The 17,468-nt window shown below is 39.1% G+C and overlaps 1 protein-coding gene across 3 annotated transcripts in view; it reads right to left on the minus strand.

Moving 5' to 3' along the window:
- The window catches only part of LOC149316472 (transforming growth factor beta receptor type 3-like), a 182,764-nt gene that overhangs the window by 72,376 nt on the left and 92,920 nt on the right, over positions 1-17,468 (minus strand). For all 3 annotated transcript variants that reach the window (XM_089515596.1, XM_089515597.1, XM_089515595.1), the window contains exon 4: positions 3,230-3,367. In XM_089515596.1, coding sequence (XP_089371722.1) covers positions 3,230-3,367 — 138 coding nt within the window. The remainder of the gene's footprint in view (positions 1-3,229; positions 3,368-17,468) is intronic.

Genomic DNA, 17,468 nt, shown 5'->3' on the forward strand with positions numbered 1-17,468 from the left:
TGAGATGTTAGAAACAAATATCAAGGGAAAATGAGCAACATCACGTCTCACTTGAGGCATTTTTATGCTCATCCAGATGACTATTATGACTGCCTTTGACCTTATCCACCAAGTAAATTCTTATGTCATTCTGTGGCAACTTAACTGAAGGTTCTTAATTTGTTGCTACATGTTTCAGGTTGCTTTCTTTTTATTAGTGATACAGTACTAATCCTTTACTTCTTCTTAGGAAAGGATGCACCTTGAATATTTGAGATGCTGAGGGAAAACAACCTTTTAATGTAGATTTTAAAAACACCAAACAAAAAACCTAGATGTAGTCTTCTCAAGTTGGCAGAGAAGCTAGAAAGTCAATGAATCATGTAACTAAAAGCTTCCATGGAGACAGACGCAATAATTCTGACATTAGTACAACATTTGGGACACACATATTTCTCCTTCTAGACATTATTTTTTTTAATTGGAACAAATTCTTTGAATTGAGAACTTGCTAGACAAAGTACTAAGGATTAAGATTCTAAGTAACCTCATTTTACAAGGGACGGCTAACAATTAAGCCAAAAAAGTATTCAGTACATAGTGCCAAAATATATTCAGTAACAAGGAATTAAAGTAGCTTTTCCCAGTCTGGTATGCTCCAGGTGTCCTGGGCTACAACTCCCATAAACTCAGCCAATAAGACCATTGGCCATGAGGGATGATGGGAACTGTAACTCAACACATCTGTAAGGCAGCAGGTTGGAAACAGCTAGGCTAATTTTATTTTATTCTTGTATCTTACACATCAATGGTAATCCAATCCAATCTGAGAATTGATTTCTTCTTAATGTTCTGCTTAGGGGAAAAAATATTTCAGTATATTTTTTTAAAAGTACTTGTGATACATAACCATCCATACCTCTACATAAGGTTGTCTTCTCTAGAACCTTGAAATACAGGTTGAATCTCCCTTATCCAAAATGCTTGGAATTACAAATATTTGGGATGTCTGAGATTTTTGAATTTTGGAATATTTGCATATACATAATGAGATATCTTGGAGCTGGGACTCAAGTCTAAACATGAAATTCATTCATGGTAGGTGTACACCTTATACACATAGCCTGAAGGTAATTTATACACAGTATTTTTAATGTTTTTGTGCATGAAACAAAGTTTGTGTACATTGAACCACCTTTAAAAGCAAATGTGTTGTAGTGATGTAGACTCGAGTCAGCTGACTTGGACTCAAGTCAGACTCAAGTCACTTCAGTAACTCAATTTGGACTCAACTCAGCAATAAATTATGCACTGATGAGTAAACTTGTGACCTACATTTTTAGTGACCAACTTGCTGGCCTTGGTTCAGAAACATAACACATTCATAACATTTATCGGAAGGGAACAACAAGTGCGTTAGGCAACAGGCTTGAAGCAGAAAGATACTTCTAAAGCTTTTCATTCACATTTGACCTCATGTCAAATACACAGGTTCTAGCTGTAATTTATTTTTACCACCTAACTTTGTGCATATCTTCTTAATTTCTAGCTATTTAACACACAACACCACTAGTACCACCACTACCACTTCTTTTTTTTCTGTTAAGTTTGGCTCCCAGACTTGAGACTCAACCTGAGATCTGACCTGAAAGTAATTTGGAAGGACTTAAGACTTGACTGAGACTTGAGACTTTACTTAAGATTTGGAGTAAAAGACTTGAATACATCACTGGGTGTCACTATCTTTGCCACCCTTGTGGACAATTTTAGAATATTTAAGATTTCAAAATTCTGGATAAGGAGGATTCAACCTGTATGAACTTCAGAGGCCAAAATAGTATCAAATAGAATCACATTGCCTGGAAGCTTCTCGGGAAATAATTATCAACATGGAAGCTGGATTTCCCCCCCAGTGATGCCATAAATTATGGAAGCTTGGGCTGGAAGCGCTGCAGAAATGGCCTTTGTAAGCCACATCTGGCCCATGGACTGCAGAGTTCCCATCATTGCTATATGGCAATATCCATCTGCTAAATGACTACAGTTTCAAACTACTTGACCTGATCCAGAGTATTCTCTACCATGAACTGAGTGCACAAATGAACAGGGTGCACCATGCTCAAATGGCCTCCAGAATCCAGAACCAGTCTTGTAAACTTGGTGATACAAATTGGAGAGCTCAATAATAAATGCTGAGTTGTTCTCCAGATTCCAGATGCAATTCAAGAGACTCTCCCCTTTTATCTAAAGTGAGCACAACTCGCCCAATTTATTCCTGTGAGTTGTTCCTTATAAAGGAGAGCAAGCCCTGTGCAACTCTTCAGCCACCAGTGACTATAATGTTTGTTCCTGAAATTAGGAAGTTAAATAATGAAGCTTTAAAGGATTCATCATGAGACATGATATCATAGCCTAAAAATGTAATCCAAACAACCCGCCTGCTTAGCTTCACAAACATAGAACTAGAACATCGTGGCCAATGATGGAGATGTAATTCAGAAAACAGTAGGTAACGGCTGAATCTTTCTGCAGGAGCAGTGCTCCAGTATTTGAGAAGTATACATGGCTTCATTTTGGACCTCATTTTATGCCTTTAACCAAGCCTCACATCAAAAATAGCCTTTCTCCTTTGCATGGGGGGGAGGCAGCGTATACTGATCAGGGTTTTGGTTGCAGACCACACAGCAAGCCAGTTGTTTGCTAGTAACATTTGTAACTGTGTTCTTGGCCTTTGGCCTTACTACTAAGGCGCTTTCCAGGGCTGTCACAGGTCACACTGCCTCCCAAAGCAGGAAATTGGCTATAGTCAGTAACAACACAATAAGGGCAATTCCAAAAAACAACCCATTTTAAACAAAATGTAAAATGAATAACAGAGCCAGCTCAAATTGCTTTTTCACAAGCAATTGAGAGTCCTATCACACTACTGCTATAGCACTTTATTCTACTTTAACTGCCATGGCAAAAACTATGAAATCCTGGGATTTGCAGTTTAAGGAAGGGCATTTAGCATTTTCACCAAGAGAGGTAAACTACAAACCCCAGAATTCCACAGAAAGTAGCCATAGAAGTTACAGCAGAGTATAGCATTATAACAGCATAGTGTGATAGGGCTATAAATTGCACCAGCCTTTGCCCTGACACATGATAGTTAATTAAAATTTCTTTCGTCATCTTATATTAGTCAGTTCTAGACTATACATTATGAAGCAGCTACTTGGCATCAGGAAACCCTGAGTACAGTACTTACAATGAAAATTCGTGGAATCCCTGGAGCTAGTCTTTCCATTTTAACCTTCCACACCAAGGGTACAGGAGAGTTCAGTAAGAACACCAGTGGTTTTTGGTGGACATGAATGGAAGAAATTGGATTCAGATGCAAGGCAACCTGTAAAACAAAGCACAAATTGTCATCACCATCAATTAAAATGGGACCATTACTTGACATATATCTGTAATCTAATAAGTAATATTTAATTTCCATACTTTTTAAATAGCCAAAGTTCTTCACATATATTATCGCAAAGCTTGCACACAACTTTCTGGCTAGATTTATAGACATCTTCATTACCATAGGAATATCATAACATTATGGGAATGGCTGAAGAGGAGGACCCTGAGAGAGTGAGCAGTATTTTAAGGCCACCTAATTAGCTCTTGAATGGGGCCAAAATAGTGAGAATGAGACTGAGAAATAGTGGCATGCTTTAGACTAAAGATGAGGTCGTGACTGAGGTGACATTTGAGCCTGGAGCCTCATAGCTCACAGCTTGTGCCCCAGGGTCTAGTTCTCAGAAAACAGCAGAGAAGGCAGTAGACCTGTTTATGACTGGTGCCCGAGCCCTACCCAGTGCTTAGATTGCTACTTTAAAAAAAGGAGCTAGTTACTTTATTCACTAATCCAACAATACATCAGGACATTACTTGAAGTCTTGTGTAGTCTAGAAAAGTAACTCACAGTTACTTGTTCCTAACAAGTTATCATTACTGTTACTAAGGCTCTCTGGTTTCCCCAAGTGGCCAACTCAAATATTGCACTTTGGAAATTCTGAGAAAATTGGGGCAAACGTTACAAAGCAACATTTCCGTACTGAAGCAATGGCAGCCCACCCATGTAACTCTTTTCCTGCCATTTTATACATGGGGAATATTCGTGCACAATCAATAATGAGTAACAGGCAGAAAATCAATTCCTACTAAAAAGTTGTGCATTGCAACCATGCCTGGCATAGCCACTGCCATTCTAGGACTATTCAAAAAAATCACTTTTCCAAGCTCTGAAAGACATCTTCATTACCATAGGAATATCAAAAGAAATAGTTAAACAACCATCTTCAAACCATCCTAGTCACCATGGAGCCAATTTCCCATAGATACAGTTCCAGTGTGCTGCTAAAAGGAGTCCATTAGCAGGTCGTGATCACACCACACTGTATGGGGCCTGTGGAATCAATATAGGCAGCAACCTCAAAAGCTTATTTGGAGGTGGGAAGGAGAAAGAAAGGAACCGTTATTTGCTTCAAACTCCACAATGTGTGGGCTGAACTGTCTTTAGGGAGGAAGTCTGAGAGAAGTCTACAAAGCTCAGGATAAGGTTTACTAATACAAACAGTTCCAGGAAAGAGATGAGATATTTTGGATCTTGTGATAGTGCATGGGCAAAATGACAAAGACCTGCTCAATGGCAGAGAATCTTTCCAAGTCATTATCCTATACAGTCCCCTCCCCCCGCCCCAACCCTTACTGCTAAGGACAAAAATACTCTCCATCCTCCCCCAGTACACACAATCACTTGGAACACTATATTTTCCAACTCCCACTGCATCCCCAAACATGCCAATGCATTTTCTTCCCAAGCATGTGGAAATACATCCAGATACATGGCTGTAAAGATTCCCTCTATTTCACATGACTCCTTTTCTTTAAAACTGCTTTGTGTGTTAAGATTTACGTAGAACTCGAACCTACTCACTGTATTTTGTGGATACAGCCTAGCTGCATCTTAAAGATGTGGGCTTTGATGTATCTTTCACATAAAGGTGTGTGAGCCAAAAAGTATCTTAAATTTAGGTCTGTTCAATAGTGTATTTCTAGAATTTATTGGGTCTGATACCATACTATATTATTATTTTAAATTATCTTTGCAGTTGCTCTAGCCTGAAATTTATTGGTTTTGTTTTGTATGTATATATACTGTATATCACTACAGTATTAAAGTTTCAGTGTCAGGGCAACTCACAAGTTGAATGAATGCATTGGCATCATTACGGGGTGCAGGGGTGTGGATCACACCGGGTGACACCCCAGAAAATGGGCGAAACCCAGCTGAGCGACCCCCACATACCTCCATGCCATGCGCCATGGCATGTAGCAGAGAGAGAGAGGCCCAGGGCACCCCTTGCTCCCTGGCTGGCACGGTTTTACTCACATGTAAAGCTGTGCCAGGCAGGGAAAGAGGCCCAGGGCACCCCTTCCTCCCTGCCCAGCATGGCTTCACTCATGTGTAAAGCCAGACTGGATAGGGAGGTGAGGGTGTGCCCTTTTGGCCTTATCCCTTGAAGCCCTGTCCCAAAGCCCCACCTCTGCACGCCACTGAATGAATGGTGTTATACAGTGTACAGGTGTTATGAAGTGAACATATGTCAAGATCCCATGAATATTCCTCATGTACAAAACAAAGCAACACTTCTTGCATGCAGAAAAGTAGCATTTGAAGAAAGGGCCGTGTTCCAATTCTTCATGATGCATTTTCCACCTTCCTACATGAAAATAGTTTGGGCGATGAGGAATATCAATTTGGGTAATCCACCATATATTTGTGCATAGTGTCCAGAAGAGTACAATACATATATCTTTTAAAATACATTTTTCACTTCAAAGGAAACATCATACCTATCCTCAGAAGATCTACTTTAAAATCACAATTTCATGAGAAAATTATTTGTGTTTCCCCCCCATACAAACAAGGCAATAGATCAGAAATGCAGAGGCCATGTTCTTAGAAGAATTCAATTTCACTGTAAGCAGTCTGTAAGCAATATACCATGCACATGAAAAATATTATACATTATCTAGTTAATAATATTTCTATGGGCTTTACATGCTTATGCAATTTAAGGTTTCTTTAAAAAAAAAGTAATGCAGACACATAAGACATCAAGCAGGTAAAGACAGCTGCAAACTTTCCATTTCCCTAGAGATACCAATCTCATGGAAGGCCAAGCATCACCACAGCAACCAAACTACAAAACAGACCATGGGCTCATGTCCTATTATTCTGGCAAAATAATTTGTATTATAGGAACAGAATGGGGCATGAATACTGAAAAATGATCAAAGTAAAAAAAGGCTTTTCAAATATAAGTTCATTTTGCTGACTTTTAAGGCCTGAAATCACACACTCGCAAATGTTGTTATGAAAGTTAATGGCTAAAGTTTTGTAAAGCTGAACTAACCACTCTAGTGTGAAGGACTCCAGATTAATTCACAGTACATTTTCCCAAAACAACCATTACAAATTTGTGCTAATAAACCAGGGCAAAAATATATCAAGTTACAGTACCCATATTGAGACAGCTGTTCAGAAAAGCATGAGAGAGAAAAATGGGACCTTTAAGCCTTACAAGTTTTATTCTTTATATCTTCAAATCACAAAATACCTGAAGGTGCATTCATATACACATATCATTAACTATTCAGGTGCAATTAGAAAGCTAATCCATTGCAGAGGTGGGGATTGTGTGGGCGTCAGGAACCACAGCCAATGTTGAAGGATAGGAATTGCAATTTATCCACATCTAGAAGACCACATGCTTCTCATTTCTATTATAAAAGGTGTCTTCAAGTAGCTCATTACACAGTGGTACATTTTTTCCAAAACCACTTTCTTTGTCGCAAGTTTGCTGTATCACTGTTCACTTAAACATATGGACTACAAGCAAGCCCCTGTATGTATGTATGTATGTGTATATACATACATACACACACACACACACACACAGAGAGAGAGAGAGAGAGAGAGAGAGAGAGAGAGAGAGTCATCCCTCCACATTTGCAGCTTTGACTTTTGCGGATTTGATTATTCACGTATTTTATTAATGTGTTCTCTCTAGGAATATCTAGGTCCTCCATTGCAACGCTATGGTCAACTTTAACCTAGAGATTCCTAGAGAGAACACTCCACTAGGAATTTGTAGCTCCTCCAACACAATTCTATGGTCAATGTCTGACAGATGTTGACCACAGAGTTGCACTGGAGGACCTAGAGATTCCTAGAGAGGTGTTATCTCAGGTAAAAACATAGGCCTGTTACAGACTGCTAAAATAAAGCTGCTTTGGGTCTCTTTGGAGGTATGCTGTTTAAATGATGCATGGGTCCTAAGAGTCCGGAGGTCACGCCAAAGCCACACTCCATTCCCAAGCACTGGAGTGCAGCTTTGGTGCAGCTTCCGAATTCTTAGGATGCATGCATCATTTAAACAGCATGCCTCCAAAGAGACCCGAAGCAGCTTTATTTTGGCAGTCTGTAACAGGCCATAGTGTTTTTATTATTTGCAGTTTTCCCACATTTATGGGGATCCTGTGCCCCTAACCCTAGCAAATGTGGAGGGACGCGAGTGCGTGTGTCTATGTGTGTGTATAACCTTAATCCTTCTACAAGCTCATTTTGGGGACTTTCATATCACACTATTTTAGCATTATGATTCCAGCAAAATCCTCTGGCATCCTGGAGTTTGTATTCTGGTGAGACATTAGAGTTCTCTGGTTGAGAATAGCAACTGGAAAGGGGGATTCTTAGGGGCTGGAATTGAGCCCATGTCCTGCATATACTGGTTCCTATAATATACTTGTTCATTATACTAGGCCAGTCTTCTCTGACCTGATGCTTCCAAACATAATGGACTACAATTTCCATCTCCTAAAGTCATGTTATGGGCATTATAGATTATCACCATTTTGGAAATGGCTACACTAGATTTTTTGCTACTCTAATTGTTATCCTGATTGAATTAGTCATTCAGTTTTTATGTTTACTGTTTAGATGCACAGTTCACTCCAGATAAGCCCCATCTGTAATACTCTGTAATTACTATTTATTATGGACAGAGCTACTGAAATATGGATACATACACAATTAAAAGGGCAACAACTCTACCCAGAGCTAGGACTAGCAGCCATCAGAAGCATGCAAGGTACTTTAGACAATTTCCCAGATCTGTACAGTGCTCTCTAGAAGAGGAATGATCCAATTATGCCATAAAGAGATCAAAAAGCCTAGCCAAGCAAAGCACAGCAAAAGTGTGTGCTCCAGTTGATAGTGCTGCAACTCTCTTGGGATCAGACTAATCAAAAGAGAAGGAGTACACAGCATTATTCTCTGCTTATTCCTTTAGACATACAAATTAGCCAAGGCCTGATGTGATCTTCCTGTCAAGTACAAAATGTAGGAAAATACGGCAGATAGGTATTTGTCTGCCAGGCTCTGGGCACTACCACATAATGGATGGTGGAAAGTGCTCTAATTGGAAGCACAAAGTTTGACTCTGCCTTTTAACTCAAGATTCCTATAAAAAACTGGACTAGAAATACAATCCATTAAATCAGGTACATTAAATATATTCCAACTAAACAACTAACTAAATCATTCCTAACTCATTGTGATGTTTGATGTTATAATTTTGATATTGATTGTTAGTTGTTACAAGTGTGGATGATAACTGTATGGATTTTTAATGTTGTAAAAATTGGAATAAAGATATAATGTAAAAAACTAGATTAGAAATGCAGTTATACCTCAGTTAAAGGAGTAGATGTGTTCCTCGGCATCACTTTGTTCACAGAAAACTGGGTACAAGAGGCAGACTAACATGGAAAGAATAGGGATAGATTCTTAAACTACAAAGAATAGCAATTCAACATGTTTCAGAAAACTTTTTATCCATAATTAACAACCAGGTCAGGTAAGCACAAATAAACACAAATAAATTGAACGTTCCAGTGAGCACCTGAAGGCTTCTTCCACAATCTACCCAGGGATGATTTTTTTTATAAGCTTTTGCTTTTCTTTTGATTTCCATTTTGTTGGCCAGACCCATAGATCTATGCTTCATTAATATGCTGGGGATAGCAGGTGAGGCATAGTTATCTGATCACGCATGATTAGTATGGGATTCTGAAAACACTTGCTGTTTACTTTGCCTGTCATAGGCAAGCACACAGGGCTACAGTACTATTGACCTGAGTAAAACCCTACTCTTTTTCAGCTCAAGTTTTTATTGCGTTGTTGACTGTGGACAGACAGCCCGCTGCAACCCAAAAGTCTATATTTCACCAGCCCTCCTTTACCATCATCCCCACACCAATGCTAACAAATACTAGCTAGAAAGAGAAGAAGGAAGAAGCTGGGGGTGGGTTGGCATTAAAAGGTTTTGTAAAAATGAGCTTCTTTGTCACAGGCTTTGTGCCTGTGTGTGTGTGTATGCTTGTGCTTCCTCTAATAACAGAGAGTGGAAATGGTAGAATTATTTCCAGAACTCAGGTGTATGGTGGTGGAAGAAAGAGGGTTGGCTATGGGAGAAAAGGCAACTGGTACCTTTCCTTCGGATGGCCACATTCAATCTGGTCTGAGATCACCAACTGCTAACCCTTCTTACTGTATTGTTCTGTCTACAATTTTGTTTGAATATATATCACATCCCAAATTCATTTCTGCAGTATGGAATGGGTCACAAATAATTGGTTGGTTCCATTTATCCAGCACTAGATGCAGATGCTTTATTACTCTGTCTTCCTGCATGGCAGAAGGTTGGACTCAATGACCCTTATGATCTTTTCCAACTCATGATTCTATGAATCTGTTAGCATAATCCAGCACTTAAAATGGACTCTAGGATCAACTTGTAGTTTCTTATAAATCTTATAAATCTTCAAGCCTAAAAAACGTATTTTACCATATAATCTGAAATCTCTAGAGGTTATAGTATGTCAAAAATTGATTTTGATCTCTCTTCTAAAACTCATCATTCTCTGCCTGTTCCTAGGGCCATACAAAAGACTCTAAAGCCAAGAGAAGAACTCTTAAGAATTTATTCCTTCCACCTTTGATTATCCTTTGATTCATCAGCAAATCAAATTCAAATCACACCAATCCAGTCATAAAATCTGGTAACAATATGTGATCCTTAAAAGCATTACAAAAAATGTAAATATACTGTACTACAATGAGCATATTCTTCCATATGTGAAAAAAATTGCATTTGCTCTTAATTTTTAACAGATGCTTTACTGAAAGAAGAAAACTGCATTTTGATAAGTACTCACTAGGAAGAGAATCACTGAATAACAAATTGAAAACTCACAGAAGACAGATATGTGTAAGTTAAGCCACATCTCCCCCCCACCCCAATAAAAATGGAAAGAATAGAGTGAAAAGAAGAAAGATATAGAGCTCTGTATATGCAGTCAGTTGAATTGGCCAGAGCCCGGTACATAATCAGGATAAGAGTTTTCTGAAGTTATTTATAACTAGCTACATGTAATTCGTTTTCCCCTCACAATAACTCAAGTATAATTTTATTACAACACTTCTTGAGGGTTCACTTTGTACCTTTTGTTGCATAACTAGATTTTTATTGTATTTTATTGTTTCACTTCCAGATAAGTATGCCTCAATAAATGGTACAGGAAGAATTTCACATGGTTCATGTATTGGCTTGTTGGGAGAGTGCTGAAGAGTCTACAGATGCTGTCACACTGTAGAATCAATACAGTTTTACACCACTTTTAACTGTCATGGCTCCATCCTATGGAATCAGGGGATTTGTAATCTGTTGTGGCACTGCTTTGAGAGTTCCTGCATGGCAGTGGGTTGGACTGTATGGCCCTTGTAGTCTCTTCCAGCTCAATGATTCTGATTCATAATGCTCTGACAGAGAAGGCTAAATATCTCACAATACTACAAATCCCATAATTCCATAGCACTGAGCCATGCCAGTTAAAGTGGTGTCAAACTGCATTAATTCTGCAGTGTAGATGTAGAGGAGACTGTACCACAGGCCAATAGCTTGCAGCATTCTGATCTTTTCCTAAAAGTAATTAGCTATAATGGGTATATATTACCTCTAAGCACTGATTACTCAACACTACTTGGTAGCGGATACAAAGAGGAATGTTGGAACTCTTGCCCAGCTGTAAATTACTTAAAGCAATTGGTAATTATAACTCAGCTGCCCTTTTCTAGGAAGATAGCCCGTCATTAATCATCTTACAACTGAAGAAGCCTTGATAAGCATCCAAGGACATGACTTTGACAACTGCTGTTTTAAAACAGTCAAAAGCTGCCCCATTCTGAGTTATCCATAAAGCCTGGGATTCTTTGGCATTTACTTTAATTTTATTTTTAAAGGAAAATTTTAGTGTTCCTATGAAGTTATGAGTCTGAGGGAGCTGGCATACATAAAAGGCCTGCTATACCCACACTTTGCCAGATAAACATTGTCAGTGTGCTTCAGCCCTGGGATGCTTTCCAGTTCTGAGCACCTACTATGCAAAGAGTACCATTTGCAGTAAGTCTTGCCAAACAAGATGCTACTTTAGCACAGTATATTCATCTTCTTACGATGGTGGACAAGCTAGTTTGGTCTGGTGTAACAACATGTAGGCAAAAACAGCAGCAAGAACAACAAAACCACAAATTCTTACTCCACAATTCTGTATCTGAAACACTACACATTAAAATTCAGTGCAACTAATGTAACACATTGCACTGAGTGAACCAGCTTTGAAATCTTATGAATTTTGGTGATTCATATGGGACACTGAAAGAAAGGACTGAAGAAACAAGAGGGAACGAGAGGAAAGACTGGGATTAGATGTCTGTGGGAACAAAACAAAAGCAGTCTGGCAACGACAGCTGCCATGACATGTGGATAAACTGTGTCACCCTACACTCTGAGGATTGAGATCTCAGGTCTAGTTTCTGTACAATGGCAATGGCAACGCTGAGGAGGAGGAACTTGCTTATAAACAACCACAAACACGGCCTAAATCCAGTTGCTAGTTCCAATTAGAGTAGAGTGTTGGTTATTAGCCTTAATGCCCTATGTGGTTTGGGTCCAGGTTATAATCTGCCTTGTTAACTCAAGATGACATTTCCTTCAACTGGCCAGGACCAGATTGGCAACTGTCACCCAGAAGACCTTTTTGTCAGCCCCCCACTAGACTGTGGAATGACCTGCCAGGAAAGATTTGACTGCTTTAAAACAGAATTAAAGACCAATCTCTCCTACTATGGGATAGATGCTCTCAGCCTTAGGGGAAGGAAATGGCAACCTCCTCTGAACAAATCTTGCCAAGGTTCGCCTTAGGGTCACCATAAGTCAGAAACAACTTCAAGGCACACAGCAACAGCAGCAACAACAGCATTTTAGCATACTGGTATATTTTAAAATTAGTGTACTTTTAATTTTATGTTGGATGTTTTTAATGTTGTTTATCTGCTTTAACTTATTATGTTTAAATTGTTTTCTGTGTTTTAATCTATGTTCTTCCCCACCTCAAGCCTTGGAGAGAGGTAGGTAAGAAATAAATTTGATTATGATGATGATGAATAGTATTAATATTGGGATTGTCGGGTTGAAAACTGGAGATAACACCTATTCCTTTTAATGGAAAGAGAATTTCAGCAGATGTTGCTGCTTAATTAGTTTTATAATTCCCTCGACGACACAACCATAGAGAAGCCCTACCCAGACCTGTCCAGTTTTCACTCTGGCAACCTCATGGACCCATTAAATGAATTCCTGAATGATAAATCAAAAATTTCAGAAGTTCCACTGATGGTCTGCTATAGTTGGGACTGGCAATGAGATTTAGGCCAATACAAATTCGGCCCCAGACCAGGTAGACATGTGTCCTTCATTATCTCAGATGGTCTGCTATTTTAAGATGCTGTCCTGGGTCCAAATTTGTCCCATATAAAAAGTATGAGATTGTGGAGGGACACTATGTGCATGGTTGTAATGTGTGGGTATGTGTTCTGTCTCCAGATGTTGTCAGTACAAAGAGCATCTAGCAATCAAATTCTGCTGTAGCTTTGGCACGGATGCTGCTTGAATGCTTTTTTTAGTGGCAGCATTGGAAGCTACAGTCCTAAACCTAGTTTGTAGTAGGACTCAGTGAAGACAACAGATTGTTGTTGTTAACTACCCTCGAGTTAACTTTGACTCATGATGACCGTATGGATGAGACATCTCCAAGACCCCCTGTCCTCAACTGCTTTGCTCAGGTCCTGAAGCCCCAGGACTATGTCCTCCCCGATTATGTCAAGCCAACTGGCATGTGGTCTTCTTCTCTTTCTACTGCCTTCCACCTCTCCTAGCATCTGTGCCTTCTGTAATGATTCATTCTTCCACATGATGTGGCCAATGTATGACAACCTCAATTTAGACATCCTGGCTTCCAGGGATAGTTTGGGCCTGACCTATTCTGGAACCCATTTGTTTGTCTTCTTGGCTGTCCACGGTATCGTCAGCACTCTTCTCCATCTCCACATCTCAATCAATTAGCTGATTTACTTTCTACTGGCTTTTTTCACTGTCCAGCTCTCACATTCGAACATGGTGATGACAGGCAGCAAAAGGAGTAGGCTTGGCACAGACATCTAGCAGAACTGGAGCATTATAGGAGCTACTGTATAGCCCAAATAAGTTTTCAAGCTCTGAATTCTAGTGCCTCACAAAGATATAGACTCACTGACACAGTTCAGCTTCAGTGCTACAAATGTCTTTCTCTCAATTAGTCTCAAAGGTGCTATAAGATGCCTTTGCATTCTGATAATAGACTAATATGGCTATGTGTTTGAATCCAACTTCAGATGGGACAAAAGGATTTAACTTCCACTGCTCTATTAGTCTACTCACAAAGGTTACCCATAATTCAGAAAATCATTACATGAAAGAAATTGGGGGAAGTTAATTGAAGTAAACTAATCAAGAAAGAACACTTGGGGTAATATTAGGTAGAGTGAAAATGGAAGAATTTGGGGTAATTTGGTTGGGAAATTACTTGACCTTCAATTGGTGAAATTTAAATCCTAGTAATTATTATTTTTAATATGAATATATGCATCAGAAATGGTACATGAAACTTTTGTATTTGTTTGTATTCGCTTACAAGTGATGCACTTGCAGAAACAGTGATCTTTTGTATTTATGTGTTTGATTTATATCTTGCCTTTCTCTCAGCACTGGGATGCTAGGCGGCTTACAATATAATTAAAAAGATTCCAATGAATTTACAATATTACATATTAAAATACAAATTAAGCCAAGTATAATCTTAAAACACCAATTAAAACAGTTTTACAACACCAGACTAATAATAACGAAGCTGTAAAATATTTTAAAAGTTCAGCATGTTTCTTTTAAAATGTCAGAGCACATCTTGCAAATGGAAGAATATGCTATTTGACTAATGGCACCAGATTTTCAATGCAGTCTAAGCATGACTAGAAATATATAGCAAGACACACAAAATTTGCCATACATAGGTAAGCAGCTGTGGATAGAAAGGTCTACTATCCTGATTAAATACAAAATCTGTTCTAGATTTTAAGTGGCTTTTAGGTTTAGAGGACCACTGCTTGTAAGTCTTAAAACACGTATCGACTTAAGTCTTTGAAAGTGTAACACAATCACCTGCAAAACCATATGGTTTACAAAACGGTCATATAAAAACCAAAAAGGAAAAAGAAAAATCCATATGTTGCAGCTCAATGTTTCAGACAGAGGTCAATAAGATTCTTGCATAATCAAAAGCATCCTTGGGAGGCAAAGGCTGCCTGTTATCCATTAAGTGGAACCCATTTGCTTGTTTTAATTCTGCTTAAAGACACAAGGCCAACTTATGCCAACTATCCCACAGAGATCAAGAGACGGCTCTCTAAAGAGCTACAGCATGAGGCCAGGCCATTTTATTTGTATAAAGCTTTTGCCACAAAACTTGAACTCTGAAAGATTAACGCTGCATTTCTCCATCTAATAATAGCAGCAAAAGGGAAGGATTGATATGGAAATATACAACAAGTAACCATAGTTGGGTTGCAGCTTTATTGTTAGTGCGCAGCTTTTTAATCTACCAATAAAGAGTGACTGTGACCTTTCCAAATTTCATGCCCTATCTGCTATCTGAAGTGAGTCAGTCCAGGAAAAGCATCACCACTTTATCTGTTGACTTAATGCACTGATCTGGGAGCAAAATAAGGAGTAGACTTTGGTACAGAAAGACAGAATAGAAATTATTTTTTAAAAAAATATTGAAGAGTTGTACCCAGTTAGGCATTTCAGCCAATATAATAACTTAAGACATCAGTGGAATAGGGAAGGGGCAATTTGAGGGCTACTCCCACCTAGTCCCACTCACATGCTTTCAAAATCTTGTCTGGGTAATTGGAGACCATCTGGAGCAGATCCAGGCAGAGCATGGGGTGGGGGGCTTATGGAAGTGAAGGTGAAAGTCCTGTTGACTGAATAGAAGGCACTGGATTTTGTCCAGTAACATAAACCTTATTGAGATAACTCTGAAGACCTAACTACAGTCATTCCACATTTTTTTATTTGCCTGCTAAAATGTTATCGGTGGTGATACCAATACAAAGCTTGATATTGCATTTTAATACAAAATACTAGGGCATAGATTGTTGCAATTTACTAAACAAGGTAGCACTACAATCAGGTGCTACTTGATTTGCCACCTCAAGCCTATGTTGTTGTTGTTGTGTGCCTTCAAGTCATTTCTAATTTATAGTAATCCTAAAGCTAACCTATTGTAGGGTTTTCTTGACAAGATTTGTTCATAGTTACAAAAACTGAAGGAACACCTTGTAAGCACGTGGCCAATGAGATAGGATTAGCCATAAGAGGCCACCTCTAATATAAACGACAGAGCTTTAGAATTTTTCAATGTGCCATATTCAGTGAGTGTTCTGCCATCACTTGCCAAGGTATCTGGAGCCTTGTGAATGTAAAAGAGTAAGATGGTCATCACATCTGGAACTTCAGAGCTGCCAGACACCAGTGTTGTTTATGTGGGGAAAAGGAACTCAGCTTGCGTTCTCTTAAAATTAGATTTGCCAGGACAGAAATACAGGACCCTTTGACGAGAAAACAGAAAAGTCTCTGTAAACAGGCATGTTTTCAGAGACAAAACTCAGACAGCGTTGCCCATTGAAAAAAAGCAAAAAATTCCATAAACACTGTAGAAAAGTTTGTTCCATTGCTAGCAAAGTTTTCATGATGGCATGGAGGTTGTTATTCCTTGATTTTAGCACACTCCATTTTCTACTGCAAATCTAGTCTTGTACCCATCCTTTCATATCATGTGTTTTATGAGCACCACAACGTACAAGAGGGAGAAGCAGACTGAAATTTTGAGGCTAAGGGGTAAACAGTGAAGTGGGTGGCCAATTATTTAGGGTAGCTACAAGAAAAAGGAACAGCCAAGAACTACAGAAGTCTCTTATGACACTGGGAGATGGGCATTAAAGTGGCAAATACTGTTTAATGTAAGTAACTATAAAGTGATGGGCCTTGAAAGTGTAACACAATCACCTGCCCTATACAAGTTGATGGGATCTGAGGTGACAGTGACTACCCAAGAAAAAGATCTTGGGGCTGTTGTGGCTCTTTAATTAAGAGTGCTGCTACTAAAAAACAAAAACAAAAGTGAAGCCCATGTAATAAGAAAGGGGGATAAAATAAAAGTTGTCATTATCACACCACCTCTATCCAAATTTCTGGAGAGATTGCACTTGGAATACTATTTGTATTTCTTATCATCAAAAAAAATATATACAGTCCTCCCTTCGAATTCACAGACAATCCAGTCTGGATTCCCCCCACCCCATGAATTCAGAAATGTGTATATATTCAAGTCCCGTAGGCTTGAATGAACACACGCTCCCATGTGCATGCACTATAGGCACGGACACCATTAATTTTAATGGAGGTTGCCCTTCCGTAAATAATCAAAACCGTGGATCTCAAGTCTGTGAAAACGGGGGAGCGACTGTACTATAGAACTGGAATAGTTATTGAATGCCTCTAAAAACCGGTTCTTGGGAGAACATGAGCAGGAGGGAGCTGTTGCAACTGTGTTCTGTTCGTGGGGTTCCCATGCAGAGCTGTTTATCACTGTGGAAACATAACACTGGACTACATGAGGCTTTGGTCTGATCCAGCATGGCCATTCTTAGGATTTTGTGACAAGCTACAAAACACCAAGTGGAGCCATTGGTCACGTTCATGCAATTGTATCTCAGCTTACCAATGAACAGGTGTTGCACTGTTCAGTGCTGTTACTTCCTCCCATCCTTCACAGCTTGTCTGAAGGCAGTGCTGAGGTCTCACACTGACCATCATTTCCTGTATGATCCAAACCACGAAACTATGGACACCACCTTTGGAATGAGTCGGTATCTTCAGCCACGGTTT

This window comes from Sceloporus occidentalis, unplaced genomic scaffold (assembly GCF_023333645.1).
Source record: "Sceloporus occidentalis isolate IW3139 unplaced genomic scaffold, rSceOcc1.0.p SCAF_3, whole genome shotgun sequence".
Classification (NCBI taxonomy): domain Eukaryota; kingdom Metazoa; phylum Chordata; class Lepidosauria; order Squamata; family Phrynosomatidae; genus Sceloporus; species Sceloporus occidentalis.